The 23160-nt window shown below is 35.2% G+C and overlaps 4 protein-coding genes across 4 annotated transcripts; 2 read left to right on the top strand and 2 right to left on the bottom strand.

Moving 5' to 3' along the window:
• Window positions 1-1122: 1122 nt before the first annotated feature.
• On the top strand, window positions 1123-4347 carry LOC100796794 (prolyl 4-hydroxylase subunit alpha-1-like). The gene is given in 7 exon segments (NM_001255434.2): window positions 1123-1348; window positions 1432-1489; window positions 1568-1672; window positions 1784-1841; window positions 2632-2807; window positions 3553-3622; window positions 3754-4347. Coding segments are annotated over 7 exon segments (894 nt in total). The 5' UTR covers window positions 1123-1217; the 3' UTR covers window positions 4050-4347.
• An 8177-nt stretch (window positions 4348-12524) lies between these two features.
• Window positions 12525-14101, top strand: LOC100306648 (putative histidine-containing phosphotransfer protein). The gene is made up of 6 exons (NM_001251205.2): window positions 12525-12780; window positions 12894-13024; window positions 13117-13185; window positions 13446-13517; window positions 13658-13730; window positions 13818-14101. Exons 1-6 carry the CDS (start codon window positions 12721-12723, stop codon window positions 13875-13877), a joined length of 465 nt encoding a protein of 154 aa, NP_001238134.1. The 5' UTR covers window positions 12525-12720; the 3' UTR covers window positions 13878-14101.
• Window positions 14013-18534, bottom strand: LOC100817390 (uncharacterized). Its single transcript, XM_014778240.3, has 8 exons — window positions 18365-18534; window positions 17959-18243; window positions 17740-17862; window positions 17334-17531; window positions 16822-17075; window positions 16142-16343; window positions 15640-15945; window positions 14013-15426 (listed from the first exon to the last, which is right to left on the bottom strand). Exons 1-8 carry the CDS (start codon window positions 18401-18403, stop codon window positions 15130-15132), a joined length of 1704 nt encoding a protein of 567 aa, XP_014633726.1. The 5' UTR covers window positions 18404-18534; the 3' UTR covers window positions 14013-15129.
• LOC106794238 (uncharacterized) lies at window positions 18407-22525 on the bottom strand. Its single transcript, XM_041017551.1, has 5 exons — window positions 22226-22525; window positions 20762-20941; window positions 19921-20031; window positions 19182-19517; window positions 18407-18541 (listed from the first exon to the last, which is right to left on the bottom strand). The coding sequence occupies exons 1-5, from the start codon at window positions 22412-22414 to the stop codon at window positions 18407-18409; spliced, it is 951 nt and encodes a 316-aa protein (XP_040873485.1). The 5' UTR covers window positions 22415-22525.
• Window positions 22526-23160: the final 635 nt, after the last annotated feature.

Raw genomic sequence — 23160 nt, 5'->3', positions numbered from 1 at the left:
GGTTTCCTTGCAGTAGGGATGGGGTGCATACTGCATACTCTAGTTTTAATATTCAATGCTGAGCATGGGGTAATGCATTATTCTCCTTTCTTTTTTCCTTTTCCCCCCAATCTCTTCTTTACCCAACAGCTACAAGTCTTATCGATAAAGGAAATATTACTTCATAACCAACCTCATTTTATCCCAACGTATACAAAGTTAGAAGCATACGTGTGAAAAGAAATGACTTAAAAATTATTTACATTAACATTATGGGCAGGATTTTTTTTTTCTTGACTTAAATTATGCGTAGGAGGTTAGTTACGTTAGGACTTAGTTTTTGTCTACTTTTAATTTGTTCCGTAGTTTATGTCTTTTTAGTTTAATTGATATTATTTTAATTTTTTAGCCAGTTAACATGTCAATGCACCTCCAACGTCAAAAAAAAAAAAATGTCAATAGACCTTAAAATAAGGTGTGTATTATTTTCAATCCATTCTCGAGATAACCTAACTCATTTTTTAATGGGTTAACAGTACGGTGGGATAGGTCTCGGATCGATCTGTTTTTACTTATTAATTTATTTTGGGTTTTTTTACGTTGGAATTTATTTTGGGTTTAAATACTTTTTTTACTTTACAATTTATTTTTATATTTATCTTACCAAATAGAAAAGTATGGTTTTTAATTTACTTTTTTGAAACGGAAAATTCTTTTTCTGGCCTAAACATCGCTTAAAAACCTTTGTTGACTCTTACAGGTGAAAATCCAGCAAAATAAGGACATTTTTATATGTTATTAACCTAGTTTATTAAAACAATAGATATTTTGATACTTACCAATATGATTACTCAAAAAACTTGATGCAGTAAGATTTTGTTATATTTATATGAGTAAAAATAATTTATTTAATGAAAAAATTCATATTCAATTATTATTTTACGTAAAATTTGTTCTTGAATTAGTAAGAGACTGATAATCACACATTGTGAATGTGATTAATATCCTCGTATGGGATTAAGGGACACCGGATCAAAAGAAAAGAATAATGTGATTACCCAAAAATTAATTTGACAATGATTGAACATATACAGTGAAGCAACCTGGTTCCACATAAAAGCAAGAAAACAAAACCACCCTCCCGCTCGGCAACCTGGATTTGGACTGAATGAAAATATAAAGAAAGAGAAGAGAGAAATAATTTTCCGGGAAAATTCAAGTTCCAATCGGAACCGGAAATGAATAGGGTTTGGTTTCTACTATTCCTTCTGCTGATCTCGAAATGCGATCATGTGTGGAGCTCTTACGCGGGTTCCGCTAGCTCCGTCATCAACCCTTCCAAGGTCAAACAGATTTCCTGGAAGCCAAGGTAACCTCTCTTCTCTTTCTCTCTTTTTCCCTCGATTCCATGTTTTACCTTTATAAACCTTCAAATCCATATTATATATGCAGAGCTTTCGTTTATGAAGGTTTCCTCACGGATTTGGAATGCGACCACTTGATCTCTCTAGTGAGTATTCATTCATCTCTATCTCTGTGCGCTCTTAATTCTTCTGTTAAGCAACTTAACTTTCGCTTGTTGGTTTAGGCGAAATCGGAGCTTAAGAGATCTGCCGTAGCGGATAATCTCTCTGGAGAGAGCCAGCTAAGTGATGTTCGAACAAGCTCTGGAATGTTCATTTCCAAGAACAAGGTCTCTCTCTCTCTCTCTCTCTCTCTCTCTCTCTCTGTCTGTTTGTTTGATGCATAGAATGAATTGTTCAATCTTCATTATTTCTTTTATTGAGCTTTTTTTAATCTATAGGATCCTATTGTTGCTGGTATTGAGGACAAGATTTCGTCATGGACCTTTCTTCCAAAAGGTACTACTCCGTATATAGAAAATCATCATGAAAAATTGAAAATTTTGCATGCTATGCTTGTAAAGTTGGTATGGACTAATGTTTTCTTTCCTCGGTTCCTCCTAATCCAGATTTTTTTTTCAATGCTAAATGCGTGGTTTATTTTATTACTTGCACTTATAGATGGGTAGACATTCATTATACTTGGTGTTTATTAGCTTTCTCTAGTTCTATAATGTTTGATTTCTCATGATCATGTGTCACAATATATGAAAATAAATTTCACGATTTTCTGTGATCATCGCTTGCTGTTCCTGTAATTGCCTTCCTTGGCTTTAAAAGGAAGTTTGTTAATAAAAAGGAAGTAATAGATAAAAAGTAGATTGCTCTATAGTAATCAAGTAATCATGACTACGCTCAGTAACTCAGTTGTTCATCTGAATGATTAAGTTGGCAATATTCAATGAACTGGTAAAAAAAGAAAAAAAAATCTGTTATGATTTAATTAAGAAAATTAAAATAGGTGACCCATATTGAAAGTGATGCATTATTTCAGGATCAGAAGAGAAATATACCCTTGATTTCTGAATCAATAGTATCTCCCTCCAAATTATACACACACATATATATATAGTCACTGTCTCCTGCAAAGCTTGGAAATTGGAACTCTAGAAAAAAGTGAACGTGAATCTGTATGACTAGTTAAATGATGAAAATGGTCTACATTCTTGTTATAAACACGCAGAGGTGCTATATATGTATGAACTAGCACTAATCAGTGTCCTCGTTATATTTTGTGATTCAATTTCAGAAAATGGGGAAGATATACAAGTATTGAGATATGAGCATGGCCAGAAATATGACCCGCATTATGATTACTTCACTGATAAAGTTAACATTGCTCGGGGTGGACATCGCATCGCGACTGTTCTCATGTATCTCACTGATGTAGCCAAAGGCGGTGAAACTGTCTTCCCTTCTGCAGAGGTTTGTACAGTAAATCAGTAGTAATTGATGCATGTCTTTCTCAGAAAATGAAGTGTATCTTTGTAAAATCTTGTGATAGTTTGTCAATATGTATTTTTCTTCATTGAATGTCCACAGTGTCCAGCTGGGTTCATTTATGCTCTGTTTGGCAGAGATGATGGAAATAGAGAGGATGCAAATACAAGGGAGATTTTTTAATTAAAGTATAGTGTAGGAGATGTGGGTCCCACACAATTTCCCCTCTATTTCTCTCCCCATCCACCCTATCTCCCTCCTACCAAACAAAGCATTAGTGCCGTTATATTATATTGTGCCAGTTGAATTTATCAGAAATAATGAATGATTCTATTTTTCCGTGCACCAAAGTTTCTTGCCTGAGATCATAATCGGTATAAATTTTTCTCATATTTTGACTGTATGCTGATATATTATGCTATTTCTGACCCCAAATAGTGGAAGCTTTAGAAACTGAACAGAAAATTTGGAGATAAAACTTGTGTGTTTGAATAAGGGAAGCCTTGGCTGGATACTCGACAGGGAGTATATGATTTAGCTATACATGTAGAAGTACATATTATGCACACTGGCACTGCACATATTCGTTTTTGGTTTTTAGAATGATGGATGAGATACAATCTTTTGTCCATATGATATTCTCAAGATCTTCTTCTCTAGTTTATTGTTCTGTGTCTATCTTTTATTACCAATATCTAATTTTGCTTCTGAATTTTCGTTTTGCTTACAGGAACCTCCACGTCGCAGAGGTGCTGAAACAAGCAGTGATCTTTCTGAATGTGCCAAGAAAGGAATAGCAGGTGAGCAACTGGATCAGTAATTTTACATTTATGGGTTTTCCTCTGTAATGTACTTTCATGTCACATTTTCTACCGTTCAATTTGTGCAAGTAGTTGTTCTCTTCATCTTACCTGGCATTGCATTTGCGTAGTGAAACCACGTAGAGGGGACGCACTTCTTTTCTTCAGTCTTCACACAAATGCTACCCCAGACACTAGCAGTCTCCATGCTGGATGCCCTGTTATCGAAGGTGAGAAATGGTCCGCAACAAAGTGGATTCATGTAGACTCGTTTGATAAGACTGTGGGAGCTGGAGGTGATTGTTCTGATAATCATGTAAGCTGTGAGAGATGGGCTTCACTTGGAGAATGCACTAAAAATCCTGAGTATATGATTGGATCTTCAGACATTCCCGGCTATTGTAGGAAAAGCTGCAAGGCGTGTTAGAAATTTTACTGAATGCTTTCCTAGATACTACAAGCCATCTCTGCCTCGGGTTTCAAATTTCAACTAGTTCTTGATTTTTTTTCCCGGACTGTAAAGTAATTCTGCATTATTATAATGGTTCCAATCAGGGTTCTACTATCACAACCCCACTTCAAGTGGAAGAATTGAGACCTTCTCGGGGGATTCTGCTTTTTTCTTTCATTGCTTATACTTATCTTCTATGTATAAAACGATATAACAAATACAAATTAATTTATTATTATCTCAATTTTTTATGATAATTAGAAATTATTTGCAATGACTATTTTTATGTTTAAAAATTAGAATATAAGCTAAATTAGTTTTTTGTCCACAAATTTATTGTTTAGGTTCTGTTTAGTTTTCTAATTTTTTTGGGTTCAATTTGATTCTTTAAATATTTTTAAAACTGATTTATTTTGATCTTGTCTAAATTAAACCGATGATGTTAGGAAATATGTGTTTTGTGGTGATTTAAAATCACTACTAAATAGAATTTGTTAATATTATTGATCTAATTTATACTGTTTTTTTTAATGTCAATCAAAAATATTTACAAGGCTCAAACATTTTTTTATTCTTTCAAATATATGAGTTTTCTTGTTTTAGTTTCCTAAATTAAAAGTTATTTCTTTTATTCCTCCAAATTCATAAAATACTTTTGGTTCATTCGAGTAGTTTTGGAACATTTCACCCAGAAAGGTTCATATTTTAAAGAATCAGCTATTAACATGTTACAACAACTAAATTCTTAACTCTATGCAACAAAGTGGATACATATAGCTCGTTTGATAATATTGTGGGAATTGGAGGGGACTCTTCTGATCATCATGTAAGCTGTGAGAGACGGGCTTCCCTTAGAGAATGCACTAAGAATCCTGAGTATATGATTGGATCTTCAGACTTTCCTGGCTACTATAGGAAGTTCTGCAAGGCATGTCAGAAATTTTACTCAATGCTTTCCAAGATCCTACATGCCTTTTTCTGCCATGGGTTCCAAATTTCAATTGGTTCTTGATTTTTCTTTTCTTTTTTCCTGGATTATAAAGTAACTCTGCATGATTATAATGGTATTAGCCTTTCAATCGCTGTTCTACTATCACAGCCTCACTTTACTTGTAAGAATTGAGTTCTTGTGATTCTGCAAAAAAAAAAATCATTGGTTATTTTGTATGTGTATAAAAGGATATAAAATAAATATAAAATTAATTAATTATTATAATTAGCCTAAATTTTATAATGATTGGAAATTATTTGCAATGAGCCAATGACTATTTTAATAGAAATGGTAATTCACTTTACGGTGTCAAACTTATAAGAGTATTTTCAGAACCAAACAAAATGTTTACAAACTAAGTGGCAAGTAATAATGTTTACAAAAGTTTTCGTTTCATCCCACCGAAGAGTACTAGATACTGAAATTGATTTCATCCTTTGTATTTATCTGCGTAATGTTACACAATAATCAAATTTGATGTAACATATTAAGACTTAAAATTAAAATTCAATTTAAGAAACAATATTTGGAAAAAAAATATAAATTAAAAAAGTAAGTACTTAATATACGAAAATGACGTGATTTAATATAATTACAAATGATTTTTGAAAATATTATATCCAAGAATTTAAAAATAAAGACAAGAATTATTATTAAAATATTACCGTCCATTACTGGATGCAGCAAGTCAGAAGACAGAAAGAGTACTCAACAATGAAGAAGCATAAGAAGAGTACTATAGAAGGAACAATGGTGATCGCGTCTTTTAGTTGTCTATATATGTATCTGAGTTATGCTATATTATCATCAAGTGTCCTAAAATGAAGACATACAGACGCAGAACAAAAAAGACAGTGCATCTATCACAGGAACTGATCAATGAAATCTTGTTGAGGTTGCCGGTGAAATCTCTTGTCCGCTTCAAATGTGTGTGTAAGTGGCTTTCCCTTATCTCTGATTAGCACTTTTCACTATCACATTTTGAACGTGCAGCCGAAGGCACAGAGAGACTTGTGTTCTTTGAGCCTTCAGCTCCTGAAATCCGATCCATAGACTTCAATGCATCTCTTTACGATGATTCTGCTTCTGTTGCATTAAAGCTCAACTTTTTGCCACCCAAACCTTATGATGTTCGAATCCGAGGTTCCTGTCGGGGCCTTGTGCTCTTGGAGTGCTGTCAAAGTCTCTGGGTGTGAAATCCATCCACAGGTTTCCACGGACAACTAGCTTACCCACCTATAATTGCTCCCAGTAAGAATGTCATGTTTTTGACATTTCTCTATGGTTTTTGGTATGACCCATCAACAGATGACTACTTGGTGGTTAAAGTGTTCTGCCACGCTTGCTCAGCTGTTAGTGCTAACTGATACGGAAGCAGAGGCAGCAAACACAACAACAGGAACAGCAGTCACAAAGCCAAAAACGAAGGTGCAAGTAGAAGAAAAGCCCAAGAGAAAGATCACAAAGCCATCTTACCTCAACCACTACTTTTGAGGAAATGGACAAAGCTAGTAGCGTAATCTGCTTGTTGGTGCTTGTCTACCCACAGGGGACAAGCCTAACAAATTCTGTTAGTGTAATATTCCTAGGCACACATCAGCACAATTTTGTTACTAGGAAACACTATAAATATAGCTATGTAAATAACAAGCAAGTCAATGAAAATTCACAATTACCTTTATCTTCCTTCTTCTTCTTCCTTGCATTTCTGGAGGTTCTGGCCCTCGAAGCCAGTTGAGCATAACAAGGCCTATCATTTGGTGCTCTCGTTGTCCTCATGGCCGATTCCGGCAAAGCTTTAGGAACCTCGGATCGGCTTGAGAATGCTCTGGTTCGTCTCACCAACCAACAACTCTGCTTGGGCGAATCCATGCATTCCATGACCTTGAAAATCGATGAACTCCTCCATCATGTCTCCCCTCTGCTCTCGCCTCCTCCTGTGCCACTTCCCTTACATCATCCACATCCTTTATTCAAACTCACTCAAAGGGGAAATGTGGGACAATACCTATCGAAGTTCGAGGACTTGGCCAACTGGATTGTCGGTCTTCCAGTCCCTTTCCTTCTGAGCTGCTTCGTCTCCGGTTTGACACCGGAAATTCACAGGGAGGTCCAGGCTCACCAGCCTTTGACCCTGGTCCAAGATGCTAGCCTTGCGCGACTTCAAGAAGAGAAAATCCTTGACCATCGCTAGCCGTTGCAGTCACGGGCTCCCCAACCTATCTCACTGAGTCCTCCTCACGCAACACCATTACCACCACTTCTCCCTTCACCTCCGCGGCCGCCACCACCCCCGACCTTGAAGTGCTTGACGCCAGAAGAGATAGCCTCATGCCGCGAGCGTGGGCTCTGCTTCAATTGTGATGAGAAGTGTCATAGAGGTCATCGTTATGCCTCTTGGGTTTTTCTCTTAATCGCGGAAGACGAAGACCCAACGATATCTCATATAGGCCCCAATGACTCGATTCCTGACCCGCCCGATGGGCCTGACTCGTGCCCGGCCCAAATAAGCCTCAATTCATTAGCAGGCCACTTAGCGTCAAAAACGCTCCGTTTAGTGGGAACGATCACCGGTTACTCGGTGATCCTTCTGGTGGATAGTGGGAGTACCCACAACTTCATCCAACAACAACTCGTCACTCAACTGGGATTGCCTTGTTGGAAAACAACACCTCTAAGGGTCATGGTTGGCAATGGACAACAACTGGAGTGCAATTGCTTCTGCGAGGCTGTCACCATCGACATTCAAACTACTCCATTCACAGTGGACCTCTATGTCCTACCGATAGCAGGTGCCAATGTAGTTTTGGGTGTCTGATGGCTCAAGTCATTAGGCCCGGTTCTCACTGATTATAACACTCTAAGCATGTAGTTCTTCCATGAGGGGCGCTTAGTAGAATTACAGGGAGATAATGATGCTAATTTGGGGTTGCTTACGTCGCCACAATTTTGTTGATTATGACGTAAACAAGGCAATGCACCCTGCTTTCACATTACGATGATCTCTGATGAAGCTTCTTCCTCGCTACCAGAGATTCTCATCCGGAACTCCAAGCTTTACTCACTAAGTTTGGCTCCCTGTTCCAGAATCCTCAAATCCTACTGCCGACAAGGGACACTGACCACCACATTCATCTCCTACCGCTGTCAACACCGGTCAACGTGCGTCCTTATTGATATCCCCACTACCAGAAGCATGAGATTGAGCTTCAGGTGGAGTCCATGCTACAGAAGGGTCTTATCCAACCCAGTACGAGTCCATTCTCCTCGCCGGTACTACTAGTGAAGAAGACTACCGAGCCTTGAATGCACTCACAGTCAAGGATAGGTTCCCCATTCCCACAATTGATGAACTCTTGGATGAATTGGGAGGCGCTAGGTGCTTTTCAAAGTTGGACTTGTTGCAAGGGTACCATCAAATTCGAATGCATGTTTCCGATATTCCCAAAACGGCCTTCAAGACACACCATGGACATTATGAATTCAAAGTAATGCCATTTGGGTTGTGTAATGCGCCGTCATCATTCCAGGCGACCACGAAGATGATCTTTCGGCCTTATCTCCTCCACTTCATCATCGTCTTCTTCGACGATATCCTCATATATAGCGATTCCTTTGAGGATTATTTGTGCCACTTGGAGACAACATTTCAGGTGTTACTCGAGAACCAATTTGTTTTGAAATTATCTAAATGTTTGTTTGCCCAATCTCAGGTGGAGTACCTTGGCCATCTTGTGTCTCGAAAAGGGGTGGAACCAGTAGCTTCGAAAGTAGCAACTATCCATCAGTGGCCAATTCCTCGGTCTATCAGAGCCCTGAGAAGCTTCCTGGATCTTGCAGGGTTTTATCACCGGTTCATCTGAGGTTATGCTACCATTGCGGCTCCCTTGGTGAAGGTCACCACCATTGAACCATTTCAGTGGACACCTCAAGCTCAAACAACCTTTGAAGAACTTAAATAGGCCTTATCCACGGCACCTGTCCTGGCCTTACTTGACTTTCAGTTACCCTTCACCGTGGAGACGAATGCGTCGGGAGTAGGAATGGGCATAGTCCTATCTCAATAGGGACATCCCATTGCCTTCTTCAGCAAACCCTTCAGCTCGAAGCTTCTTCGTGCATCCATGTGTGTCCGGGAATTGTTCGTGATTACGACGGCGGTAAAGAAGTGGCGTTAGTACCTCCTTGCCCTCTGTTTCACCATTATTACTGATCACCGTAGTCTCAAGGATCTGTTGACCCAGGTAATTCAAACCCCGAAACAACACATGTATTTGGCGCGTCTAATGGGGTATGATTATCATATCCAGTATCGTTCCAGCATACATAACCAGGCGGCTGATGCCCTGTCAAGATTGCCAGAACAAGACCCATCAATGTTCATGATTCTGTCAGTACCGTGCTTAACTTTCATGGAAGAACTTCGCCGTCAACTTGACAGCCACCCTGAGTATCAACACCAACATCAAAATGTTCGCGATTGCCCCGCCAAACACCCTGAATTTTCCATTACACATGACCTTGTTCTGAACAGAGGTCGTATTTGGTTGCCATGGGGACTTCCGATAATTTCCACCTTACTCACGGAGTACCATGCCATGCCCACTGGAGGACACATAGGGGTTGCCAAGACCTTAGCTCACATAACGGAAAATTTCTATTGGCCTGGTCTCAGGGATGATGTTAACCAATTTGTGGCCAACTGCGTGGAATGTCAGGTTACGAAGTACGAAACAAAGAAGATAGTTGGGTTATTATGTCTTCTCCCTGTTCCATACCGGCCTTGGGAGGACCTCTCGTTGGATTTCATCGTCGGACTTTCATCGTATCATGGCTATACGGTGATACTCGTGGTTGTTGATCGTTTCTGGCTGTGTATAAAGAGATTCAAGTTGCACTCCTCTCAGAGTCTTCACCCTGTTTCAGTCAATATCGATTGCAGGTGGCTGTGTACACAGAGTCTCTACTTTCACTCCCTTATGACAGCAAGAAAGCCGAAAAAGATAACTGATGATAGCAAACGTGAAGAATTAGGTTGTGGAATATTTTCTAATCCTTTACTATTTTCTTTATACTCACCTTGTATAATAATTTATGAATTCTTCTGTCATAATAAAGCATGAATAAAGGTAATACACAGAATGTTTCGTCATTATATATTTTGTTTTATGATTATTTCATCATGATGTTATAATGCGTTATTGTTTGCAATTTGTATCCTTATACTCTTTCCCAGGTATTTTAGCTTAGCCTCAATAGTGAATTTATTGCATTGCTAGTATGAAGTGTAGCCAAGTTTTAAATTGGGACAATCAGTTGATAGCTGACACTATTGATATAAACTGGAAATAACGTTACTGTTAATGGTGTTCAATTTAGTCTAAGCTATATGACAAGATGTTGTGAAGTCAATATTATCAATCTTGGCTTCCATGCCAAACTAAAGGTGTTAATTTTTATATGTCTTGATTAATGCATAAATTATCATTTCTTTGATGAACAATTTTGGAGACGAAGTAATAAGAACGCATAGGAACTGATATCTTATTGAATTTATAACAGAAATCCCCTCAATCCCACTGTTATTTGGTAAACAAAGGAAGAAGTAGATCATCACAAGGAATTGGTAACAGGATAGAACGAAAATAGTGGATAAGCAGCACTTCGAGGGACTGCAATCTCCTTTCCAAATCAATACCTCTTACTCTCTCAGTCCCCTTTTCCTTAGCCTTCTCCTCTACATTTAACTAACCCCAAATGACAAACTCCCTTATCTTATTATTCTGTTCATTCCTACTCATTCAGACTTTAATATTCTTTTATTACAAATAATCCTATCTTTTTCTTGCTCATCACTGTTCCCTCTCTCCTTGCTCATGTGATTCTTCTTCCTGGTGTATACGTGGGTAACTGGAGGCCTAACAAAGACATATATTATCAATATAAAGTTACTCCTCTAATCAATTTACTGGCATGAATATGAAGTAGCCAAGAGAAGCAGAAATTACTCTACCCATTTTAGCAGGCTAAAAATTCTACACTTTACTTACTAATAGTTTTGGAGGATGTCATACAAAAAAGTCCATATTTTAAGGAATCAGCTATTAAAATGTTACATCAGTTAAATTCTTAATAGGTTTTCTGGTTTAGCATTATATATGGCTTTGGTTTTGGTGCGGCTCTTATTATGTGCATTTCAAGAAGTTGATTTCTACTAAGCTTGATATGCAGTTAATCGTGTGTGCCTTTCTTGCGTGTTTGTTGGATTTAAAGTCCTTAAGTCATTTCAGCATTCTTAAAACAAATGTATGAGCAGATGGTGCCTTTGGTTGTAACTTAGAAAATTGCTAATGATCTTGTGTAAACAAAGTTCTGTGCCGGTCATTTAGATGTTTGCCCAATTTTGTATCCTCTGAGCAAGCATGTAACGTTTTCCTCTATTCTGGCAGAGAATCACTGAACAAGTTTGCCCTGTTCTCTCGGTTGATCCAAAACCAAGAGAGTTACAATGACTATTGCTGTATAACGCGGTGATTGACTAATATATAAAAGGATATTATTACAATCAAAATTAGCATGAGACATGCCACGTTCGTAACGAGAGAGTCACGCAATATAAATCCCATATTATGATAAGTGCTAACTACTCTGTCCCGCAATAACAGAGAATATCAGAAAATTAAGGACACCAAGACCCTTCCAAAAGATAAGTTCCACCCTGAATATAAATCCCATATATACACATACATGGACCCTCGCTGCCTCCCACACTCCAATATAATGATGATATTTTGTCTCTATTTTTTTTCAAGCCGAATGAAATGGTAAAACTAATGTAAAACATGCAGTGAAAAAAAAATCAAAATAGGATTGTCATACCAAAGTTTTGCAACATGATCCCACGTTTGGATTATGATTTTTATGTGGGTATTGTCACTCTTCAAAACTAATTAGAGTTACATTACCAAGAGGCACTTTCAAGATGCTGTATTAACGGATTTACATCTTTTCATGTTAAATATATATAGATTTTTTTTTGGTATTGTTTTCATGTTATATTTAATACGATAATATTGCATTATAATAAATTTGATAATTTAATTTTTATGAGTATTTGAATATGATGAAATAATCAATAAAAGATTAATCTAATGACTAAAGATTAAGCTCGTGTCTTAAAAAAACATGAGTTTGAATTCCTATGTCTAAATGAAGACCTTATTAGTTCTTAAAGTATTTTAATAAGGTTCTCTGAGTCTTAAAATTTGTCTTTGGTGAATTTCAGAAATCTAATTCACCATTTTTTTAACCAAAAGAAAATATGATCAAATCAGAACATACAATGACAAATCATGGATAAAAATGATATATAAAGATAAACAGTGGTGGGGTCAGTGATTCTGTAAGAAAGCAAAGAATAGATAGGAATAAAACTAAGACTCTACGGGGCCGGGCAGAAAGAGATAGTAGACGTGCACCAACAGCAACTAGACCTTGGATTTTGCACCTCTATTTCTCATCAATCTCTTTCACGTTCTAACGTGCATTATTTATTTATTTATACCTCCCTTTTGATTGAGCAATAGCATTAAGTATCGTGTAACATAACAAAAAAGTAGTGGCTTGTGTTGTGTGACTGAGGGCCAAAGGCAAAACATGGAGGTGGATCAGATGCAGAGAGAGTGCTTGGACTACACCAAATCCTTATTCTTGGAGGTAAGGTAGATAAACAACAGTATGTGCAATAAATTCACATTTAATTCTGTGGTTGTTTTCATCAGTTGTGATTTTGTGGGTCTTGTTGTTTTTCTTACATATGGTGAGAGAAGGGCTTCTTGGATGGTCAATTTCTTCAACTTCAGCAGCTACAGGATGAGAACAACCCGGACTTTGTAGTTGAAGTGGTCTCTCTCTTCTTTGAAGATTCTGAGAGACTTCTCAATGACCTTACCTTTGCTCTGTAAGTTCGCTATATACTCTTCCCTTAATGTTAATTATTGCTGTTTGGTGGTGGCTTAGGAAAAGTGCATGATCTTCTATCTTCTTGTGCAGAAATCAGAAAAGTATTGACTTCAAAAAAGTTGATGCTCATGTTCACCAGCTAAAGGGTAGCAGCTCAAGGTATTATCACTCTTCCATTGGACCTAACCAAAATTGTGTAACCCATAAGAATCTGAATAAAAAGGAACCTCTTTATTTTGTTTTGCAACGCTTCTGTACTTGTTGATTCTTAACATACTATAAAACACAGACTAATCGATTTTAGATATTATCCTTAGTAGGAAAAAAAAAGAAAGAGAGGTAGTTCCAATTCGGTTTCTGTTATAAACTATGGCTGTCTTTCCTTGGTTTACTGAGACAAATTTTCTGTCTGGTCACAGCATAGGTGCTCAGAGGGTAAAGAATTGTTGCATTTCTTTCCGCAACTTTTGTGAGGAACAGAACATAGACGCGTAAGTTTTTTATCTTTGAACAACTTTTTTCTTTCTTGAAATTTTTACACTCTTGAAGAGTAGTACAAAAGTTTGAATAACAAGGCCTAATTTCAAGCTTTGGTCATAATAGAAAAAATTATATTTTTTAATTGCCACAGGTGCCTCAGTTGTCTGCAACAAGTAAGGCAAGAGTACTGCCATGTTAAGAATAAGTTTGAGACACTGATCAGGGTAACGTGATAAAAACTATAGTTGAAGAACGTTCTGTTTCATTCTGGAGTTGAAATTTATATATGTTTTTTTTTTTATTTGATGCAGCTTGAGCAACAGATCGTGGCAGCTGGTGGGTCAATCCCAATGATGGAATTTAGTTTCTAAGGATGTGAATTTGTAGAGAAGGAAACAAGAGTATTTTGTGATCCACTTCATCTTTGGTGAAAATTCTCTTTTATGTTTATGTCTCTGATGAATGTATGGATTTTCATGAAGAGATAACTCAGATAAGTTTCCATCTAGTGTAACCCTTTTCACAAAAACAAAAAGCCTAATTTGTAATCTTTTGCATGCTTTAATGAACACCAGATACCCTAGTTAAATTAAAACATACGTCACAAGTATGTTTAGCAAAATAAACCTTATTAAAACCCTTAAATTGATATAGACAAGTTAAAAATAGTTTCAACAATGGTAGTGGGAGGATAAGGTTAGTGATTTTATAAGACTTGTGAGTGATTCTGTAGTCATTACTTCGTTAGACTTGATTGCACTGATGTAAGACCAGACCATGTAAACTGTTTCGGTGGGGCTAGATCCAAGACTAGTGACATTGTCGTCATTACGTGGAAATGTACCATAAGTCATTAGTTGGCATGAATTCATCGGTTAAAAAAATATAGTGGTTGAAGATTATGCAGATATAAAGTCACTTTATTTTGGAATATGAAATTTGGGAGGGACAGCAGATAATTCTTTTAAATTCGTGTTCAAAGATAAGGGGAATCCGTAAAAGATATGATGCTTCACAAATCAAATCAGTGTCCGGTGGTATTATCGGTGTATGACAAAGTGACACCTAATGGAGGAATACATGATTTATTTATCCTTCTTAAAAAATCGCATTGCATATATGTACTTAAATTCAAGAGTATTGGTTAAGTTGATTTAAAAAAAATATATTTTTATTAAAATTAAAATAAATAGTATACTATTAAAGAAGTAATTTTATAAACTATATTAGTATATTTCTTCACTACACCCGAAATACAATGAAATTATTCCGTCGGATATTTCCTTTTATATGATAATTTATAGTATCAACAACACTAACAAAAAAGTATTGCTGATGGATTAGCTAGGTCTTCTATAAACTTTGCTAATCCACAATCTTTTCATACTGTTCCAAGTTGTATAGCTGATCAGTATTTGCAGGAAATAATAATATGAGCAGCTTCTATTAAAAAAGAAAAACCACTAACAAAATAGTCGTGGAAAGCATAATGGCTATTGATGATGTAAAAAGTAGATTCAATCAGAATACGTGAAAACCTTGAACTAATAACGTGTCTGGATGAGAGGGATTATAAATTGAATAATGATACATTAATCACATACAAGTGAAGTGAAGTGATCTCTATTTTTTACTGTGAGGATGATTCCATTTTCTCCGCTGTTTCTCAAAGCTGCCTATCTTTGCTGATTGGTCCTCATCGCCAAGCTTGTTTGCATACAAACTATAATAAACCTTTGCATCCACACTGCTTAAAATTCTCACTAGTTTTCCACCTTTCTCATCCACCACAATTTTTCCATCACTTGATTCATTGCCATCAGCCAAAACATTAACTGCCTTCACCTCAAAATTTGGATTAAGACCGGAATTGCTATCAGTCAAGACAGCTGCACCTACAATTTCCCCCAAGAATGTGTCCTGAAAACACAAAGGGCATTAAATAGTAGAAATCCTAATCTAGTTCTGCCTAATGCAATTTCTTAAAATGATTCTAAAGTTGGCTATTCTCCTTTTTGTATCACAAGTTATAATGAAGTTTAAGCATAACTAGCACTGAAGTTAAGATCTAAAAGAGGAATAAGCTAGAAAAAAAGAGAAGAAATTAGCAGTGGACAGGACAGGAACTTATACCATATGCTGATATCTGTTATGAGTTTGCTTTAAACGGTATAGCCTTGACAGAAGACGCTCGGAAAACACAGCCTCAGGTGTTCTTGGTGTCCTACGCAACTCGCCTATAATGGTTGAAAATGAACTTACTTGGCGCTGTGTGTTCAGTGGAATGAGTGTGATGTTAACTTCTGATTCAAAAACTGTCTTGGCTGCTAAAGGATCCAAGAACATATTGAATTCTGCGTATTGGTTGGAAGGAACTGAAAAGATATTTCCTTTGTCATTGACATTGCTGCTTAAGTGTCCCCCCACTACATATACCTCCTGCATCATTTTGGAATGTTATTCCAAGCTATCAGTACAATTTTCATATTTTAATCATCTGCACGCAAAATTTTTAAGTGCAGAGTTAAGTGTGTCATTTGGCTAATTGTACTAAAATGACTAGAATTTTTTCTGGGGTTACTCTCAAGCCACATACATAGCAGCTTATGGTTCTTGCTGATATACTATAACTCACCTGAATTCTTGAGCTTATGTTTTTCACCGATACAACCTTTGCCAGGTTAGTCAAGGGTCCATTAGTCAATACTGTAATCTTAGACCTTGGTTTAGTTCTTTGCAATACAGAGTCCCAAACTTCCATGGCTAGTGGTTGTCTGAGTTCAGGGTGATCCGTATCCCGAGGAGCCCCCCAAACTTCAGAGTTCTCTGCTGTATACCTGAAATGGTTCACAATGTGTTTGTCAGTTGCTGGTAAAAAACACTGGAAATTTTTAAGTGCGAGCAAGCCAATACATAGCCTTATTACAAGGTGTCTATGTTCCAGAATGCATGGAACACTTAACAAAGTATAAGTAGCAATTATTAGTAATAAAGTTAAAAGAGTTAGTTTTCGCAAATTGAAATATTATTGTTATACTACTATTCAAGAGAAATAACTCTTTCACATTTCTTCTTTACAATATGCTTCAAGACGCTAAGTCTTTGATTCTTATAGATGCTAAGTCTTTTATTCTTTTCTCAGATTTTGTGTACCAACATGGCGTGGTGCATTTTAGATTTACCTAGTAGTTTTAATTTCATTATGAGATAAGCCTAGTCTAATTAATTTCTGCATAGCCTGCACGATTTCAATTTTTTCTGATGCACTGTAATGCTGATAAGCAATACAAAGCCATAAAAGTAACTGAAAATCACCTTCTTGGGCTGCGTGGTAGGTCACGAGCAAGACCATAAAGAGTGTCAGAGTCTAGTAACCCCCCACTTCCATGGGGAATGGCTTTTACATACTTGCATTCTCCAACAGGTGGGAATATTGGATCTGACTGATTCATTGCAAAAACATCTCCTAGACCAACTGGGATATCGTCACGACCCATCATGTGCAGTAAGTCATAGATGACATCTATTGTTGCCGAATTAGTCCATCCAGTAGGGCTCACAATGAGTGCCTAAAGCGAAAGGTGCAAGGAACCCAAATTTAAGGTGCTCAGTGTGTGTGCAATCGTGTATATATTTCAACATATATAATAAAACTTGAATTGTCCAGTGTAAGGCAGTAACTAAAGTGCCCAAATTAAAAGTACAAAGTTTCCTAATTGAGCTAAAATCATAAAAGGTTTTTCATTTGGGCACCTTCCTATCTTAGTGTCAATATTGGACTTGGTCTAGAACAAGTAAATCAAAGAAACAATGAAAAATCAGAATACCTTAAGGTCAATTACTTGAACAGGCACTTTTAGGAGGTAAAATAGAGCCAGAAAATCGCCTGCACTCATGTCCATATCAAACACAACAGGTTTCCCCAGTGTTTTATTTTGAAAATCTGGCTTGTAAGTTACTTCTTTGTAGTAAGGAAACTGTGTGATGAAGTTGAACCTCCCAGCATTTTGTGGATGCTTTAGAACCTTTTACCCGACAAAAGACATAAAAAGTCAGATTCATATAGCTTTATCATTTTAAGAATCTATTAATATACATTTATAAATTTCTCTATTGGAACTATCATGTAAATGCTCTTTTTTCCTCACATGCATATATATATATATATATATAAAGTGTGAGGGATTAATCTCGAAGAAGTTTGAATAATATACTGAAAAAGTAAACATATACATTCAAGAAGCTTATGAAATATTCTCTGTCAAGTGAGCTCCCGACATCCTTGTTAGGTTTTGCTTTTGTGGCAACAAGTACCCTCACTGAGTCTGGACCACTTACCTCTGCTGTGTAACCATCCTATAGAACATGTTGCAGTAAATAACACGTTAACATTTACTATATGTAGGTGTGAATGTGTACGTAACAAATTGAAGTTGGGAAAGTAGCAATTACCTGACATTTCCCTTTCCCATTATTCACAAAGCAGAGTGGATCTCTAAGTCCTTGTTGAACATGGCCACTATGCACCCCACCTTTTTCTAAATTGAATTTAGGAACTCTTCGGCCATCAAAGAAAGGGTTGGAGCCATCAGATACCCCATATGGTTTGTTTGAAGTGATTACAGTTATGTTCATATACTCCATTTCAGCAAATTCATTTTCTCCTTTATGGTTATTGGGTTTACTCATGATTGAGACGGCTACACCAGCTGTGAAAGAGTCCCACATAAAATAACTCTGCCACCAATGAGTTATTAACTTATTATGAATATTAGTTACTTTATCAAACAAAGTGCATGTTAAATTGTTAATGACAGAAAATAATATGCATGCATAAATTCATTAAGAAATTAATTACCGAATAGAATTCGTTGTCAAACCAAGTATCACGGACCATTTTCTAGGATTTGAAAATGTAATGTGCCTCATATGTGTCTTGACTCTTTTCAAATGCATCAAAGAATTCTTCGTTGATGGGGATTGTGTTTGTTGCATCAAGAGGAACAAGGGTGACAGGAATTCCAGAATGAATCACCTGAAAATCAGGATATATTTTTTTGTTGTGAACATATTTTTTGTCTGATTCAAGGTGTATTTAAATAAACAAAAACAAATAGACATTTTATAAAACTTTTTCTTCTTCTCAAAATCTACTTTTCTAAGCTTTTAAAAACATGTTGAAATAATGAGTTTTTTTTTATAAATAATTTAATTATTATAAATTTTTAAAACGTGTTTCAAATTTTTAAAAAAAAACTTTTTCCTTGAATATACACAAATAAATAAACGGATCTACGTATATACACCCATAAACCATTTTTATCATAGCGTACATTAATCTTAAACTTAACAACAATAGTGCCAAGTTGAATGCAGTTGATATCAAGGGCAAAGTAAACATTATTATTGTTCTATATTTCAATTGAAACAGAAAGTATAATTTATTACTTAATTAAGTAATATCAATAGATAGAACAATAAATGTACAAATTAGAATTTGCAATATCTTAAATTTAATGAAATTTTTTAAAAATGATTTATATAAAACTAAATGAAAATGGCCTCAAAGAGTTGGGAAAAAAAATAGCACAATTCTCTGATTACTAACTAATAAGGTGTGTCAATAATTTACTTTTAAAGCAAGAACTGGTTTGATGTAAATCGAAATGTCTGACCTGGTATGCTGCAAAAGGGTCTCCAAATATATTGAACTCTGCATAAGGGTTGGTATTATAATCTGTGAACATATTGCCACGGTCACCACACTGCATAGGCACGCAGGTAGATGAAGCATTTTTGGGGCAACAACCTGTTGGGTTGCTTGACCTTACACCGCCACCCATTATATAAATATGTTCCACATTTTTCTTTAGGTGTGGGTTATTCATTAGGAAAATTGCAATGTTTGTATGCGCTCCAATCACAAGCAGAGTTATTGGACCTGCAGATATTTTTTCAATCAACACTTGCTGTGCAGTTGGTTGCTGTAGTGGAATGTATTTCCTAGTTCCCTATTTTCATGATGATTAGTATGAGTAATTAGGCTATAGACAATTAAAACAAATGAGTACAAGCAAACTTCTATAGAGAATTCACGTTCAATAAAATATTAAAATAGTAAAGCTAAACAGAAAAAGTTATCTATTCGAAATGGAAAATTTTACAATTAATAACAAGGAAATGGAAAAAAAAAGCTTATTTTAACAGAAAATTCATTTCCCGTAAAGGGTAAAAGTTAAAATTACTCATAAAATGCTTATCTAAGTTAATTTAACATGCAAATTCACTTGAGACGCATCACTAATGACATAAAACATTTTTATGTACAAAGCAAAAAATTGAACATGTGAGTTCCTCTACCAGTAATTAAGCTACCTTAATTAGCGGGTCATATATTAGGTATTATATTTGTACCTGCGGTAGGAAAGCCTTCCTGATACCATAATTGGCATCGATGTCTAATCGCCCTCCAAGACCTACAGGAATTGCCCCTCTGTATCTGCAACCTCCTACTGTTGTCATTCCCTGCTTAATTCACACGTCAATATCATTGACAAATATAAGAGAGAAATTCTTAATACTCATAAAAAAATGTTCTTTCTAGTATGTTTTATTATTGATTTAAATTTTTTAAAATTTATTAATAATTTCATTAAATAGAGCATAAAAATTATATCATTTCATAAATTTTAATTATTTTAATTAATAATAAAAAAATATATTGATAAAGATATATTAAAAATATATTATATTTAAATATGGTTTTTATTTCTATATAAGTTAGTTTTTTCTCACTTTTAGTTTTTATAAGTTTAATATTTTAATTTTAGTCATTATAAGGTTATGTTTTTTAATTTTAATTCCGGTAAAATATTTAGTTTATTTTTAGTTTCAATAAATTTATATTTTTTATTTATTTTGATCCTAGTAAATATAAACTTATAACAATTATAAATAAAAAAATTTAGAAATTCACATGAATTCAAACTGAAAAAACGTCAATTTATAGGAATTAAAATTTTTTTAAAAAAAAAACTTACAAAACATAAAAAATGAAAAAGTATTAACTTTACGAAAATCAAAAAGTAAATGTATTGCGGGAACATTCTTTATATGTTTTTCTTTTTTTAGTTATTTACTAAACTACACTTGTTTAACTTATAAATGGGATCGTTTGTCTTTGTTGAGCAGACACTTAACTCTATGTTGTGTCTCCCTATTTTGAAGGAGGGTTTGCAAAAGGATAAGAATATACCTGTTCTACAATTGGAAGATATCCACCGACGTTAGGGAGTATGGTACCATTTTGTAGTATTCCACCCTCGCCTCCAACTCCAACGGCAACGTCATCTCGCCCCATCATGTAAAGTAGATCGTAAATGTGATTAACAGCATGACCAGCACTCGTCCAAGCATTTGCACTGATGCTGATGCCCTGAAGATGAAAAATCAACGAATATATCCATAAATTCGGAAATGGATTATTAATTGCGTACTATCCAATATCAAACCATCTTTTACCGTGATACTTCTTATCAAGAGAGTATAATATTATAATCTTTCTTTCTTTTACTTCATATTTAAGTATTGTTCATGTAACTAGATTGTAGCTCAAAGGAAGAACATCTGGTCTAAGAGCATTTATATAAGTGTAAAAATATAATTCTCTTTAGGTCAAATGTACAAATACATCTTATCACGATCCTATTGGTCCCCCGAGATCCCCGGAAATGTCTTGTGTAAGCGGTTAGTAGGTTTACTTAATAATAAAGGGTTAAATGATGTGTATAACGGATACTGATTAGTAGTTTCGAAAAATCGATTGAAATCCAATAATTAGTGAAAGTCGTTGTCCAAACAATGAGACTACTATCACTCTTTAAATAATCTTCTAACAAATAAATAAGACTTTGTATTTTTTTAATAACTAGGTACACACAAACCAAAATTAATAAATAGGTACACAACACCAGCCCGGAAGAAACAAGCCTTCATCAAAATATTAATATTACACACACACACACACACACACACACACACACATATATGTTAAAAGTCCACAATTTGTTATTTAAGATTTAGCTTGTTCATAATTATATTTTTATTTTAAGTTTTTGTTTAATTTAATTTTGTTTCAATAATTAAAAGTATAACTCATTTAAGTAGTTCCTTGTCCACAATTTGCGGAACGTATGAGTTATGACTTCCACTGCACGTGGATACACACGCCCACGCGGAGGACTATTCACAACTGGAAAGACACACCTTTTGTTTTTATTATTATTATGGTAAAAACCCCCCGAAAGAAATAAAGAAAAACTCGTCAATTTAATTAGCTAGAGAACAACTATATTGGTCGGGAAGTAATTAATGATATTAAAATACACAGCTCACTCAGTCAAATAGTATGTTAAGATAAGTTAATTCAGAAAAGCTTTTATAAATTAAAATTTATTTATACATAAATTAAAAGAACTATACGCAAGAACTTTATAAATTAAATGATAAATAAACAAATTTTATTACCTTATAAAAAAGCTCATTATTCCATTTTGATTTTCTTCATAAGAAATATTATTTAAAAAATGTATCCAACCAGATTGAAAGTCTAAATGATGATGGCTTACAATGAAAAGAAGAAGAAGGATGAAGGTGGGAAAAGAAAGAGATGAAACTGAAAGTATATATTGTAAATTGATTGAAGGATTGGCTTGCTTACCTCCAACTGAAACTGTGAAGCGTTGAACTTCAAGAGATAGAGAAGAGCAAAGAAATCATCAGTGTCAACATCTGTATCCACAAGAATCCGATGAGGCCTACTACCCTCTGCACAACCTCCTATAATAATCAACACTACCACTGCAATTGAAGAAACTAAAACCCAACACCTTATCCCCAACAACAACATTCTATTCGTCAACGTGGAGTATTTATAATAGAAAGAAAGATGAACTAATTAAGCAGAGTCGATGACCAATTACCAAACAGATATATAGTTGAACGGGGAGGACCGGAGGAACCACCGCCAACTGTGAATGTGATGTGAGAGTGCTACAATTAATAACAATACATAAAATTTTCACGTGCTTGCATGCTTGCATGGTACTTCAATTTTGACCACCCACGCAGAAAAAGGAGCCACATGCATCTAGAAAAAAGAAAAACCCAGTGAAAATGATTTGATATATATGTGTGAGTTGTACTCTAATCATCACATTCAAGAAGAAAGATTAATTTATGGGTAGTTTTTTCATTTGACATACACAACCATGAATATAAATACCAGTTGTGACGTGATTTTAAAAAAATGTCAAACGTGTAAACACAACTTACATTCTAATTTAAAAAAATAAAAAAAAGAAGGTTGTCTATGATGCACATTAATTAGATGATTTTGAATTTTGTCATTATTTAGATTAAAAAAATATAAATTCGAATGTAACTTTTTTGTGGTGAAAATAAATAAAAATATAACTTGTTACTGCCACATCTTATGTCCGTGTTTAAAAACACATTTTCCAGTTAATAAATTATATAAAATAGATAAATGACGCAAAAATTATAACTAGCAGCTTTCATTAAAGTGTGAAAAACTTCATCCACGCAACGGAACATGTTAAAACTTACAGTGTTTTTATTTATTTTTTATTATTT

This window comes from Glycine max, chromosome 7 (genome assembly GCF_000004515.6).
Source record: "Glycine max cultivar Williams 82 chromosome 7, Glycine_max_v4.0, whole genome shotgun sequence".
Taxonomy (NCBI): Eukaryota; Viridiplantae; Streptophyta; class Magnoliopsida; order Fabales; family Fabaceae; genus Glycine; species Glycine max.
Note: the sequence above shows the minus strand (reverse complement) of the source record. Positions and strands in the feature narration are given on the sequence as shown.

What these genes read in the sequence shown, in the direction of transcription:
- LOC100306648 (NM_001251205.2), top strand. Translation starts at nt 12,721, where the DNA reads ATGGAGGTGGATCAGATGCAGAGAGAGTGCTTGGACTACACCAAATCC. An exon ending in AATGACCTTACCTTTGCTCT is followed by an intron (nt 13,025 to 13,116) that starts GTAAGTTCGCTA and finishes CTTCTTGTGCAG; the next exon opens with AAATCAGAAAAGTATTGACT. An exon ending in CTAAAGGGTAGCAGCTCAAG is followed by an intron (nt 13,186 to 13,445) that starts GTATTATCACTC and finishes GTCTGGTCACAG; the next exon opens with CATAGGTGCTCAGAGGGTAA.
- LOC100817390 (XM_014778240.3), bottom strand. Translation starts at nt 18,403, where the DNA reads ATGGTCCGTGATACTTGGTTTGACAACGAATTCTATTCG. An exon ending in ATGGGAAAGGGAAATGTCAG is followed by an intron (nt 17,863 to 17,958) that starts GTAATTGCTACT and finishes CATGTTCTATAG; the next exon opens with GATGGTTACACAGCAGAGGT. An exon ending in ATTTCATAAGCTTCTTGAAT is followed by an intron (nt 17,532 to 17,739) that starts GTATATGTTTAC and finishes GTCGGGTAAAAG; the next exon opens with GTTCTAAAGCATCCACAAAA.
- LOC106794238 (XM_041017551.1), bottom strand. Translation starts at nt 22,414, where the DNA reads ATGTTGTTGTTGGGGATAAGGTGTTGGGTTTTAGTTTCTTCAATTGCA. An exon ending in ATCTTCCAATTGTAGAACAG is followed by an intron (nt 20,032 to 20,761) that starts GTATATTCTTAT and finishes TGAATTAAGCAG; the next exon opens with GGAATGACAACAGTAGGAGG. An exon ending in ACCCTTTTGCAGCATACCAG is followed by an intron (nt 18,542 to 19,181) that starts GTCAGACATTTC and finishes CCTGATTTTCAG; the next exon opens with GTGATTCATTCTGGAATTCC.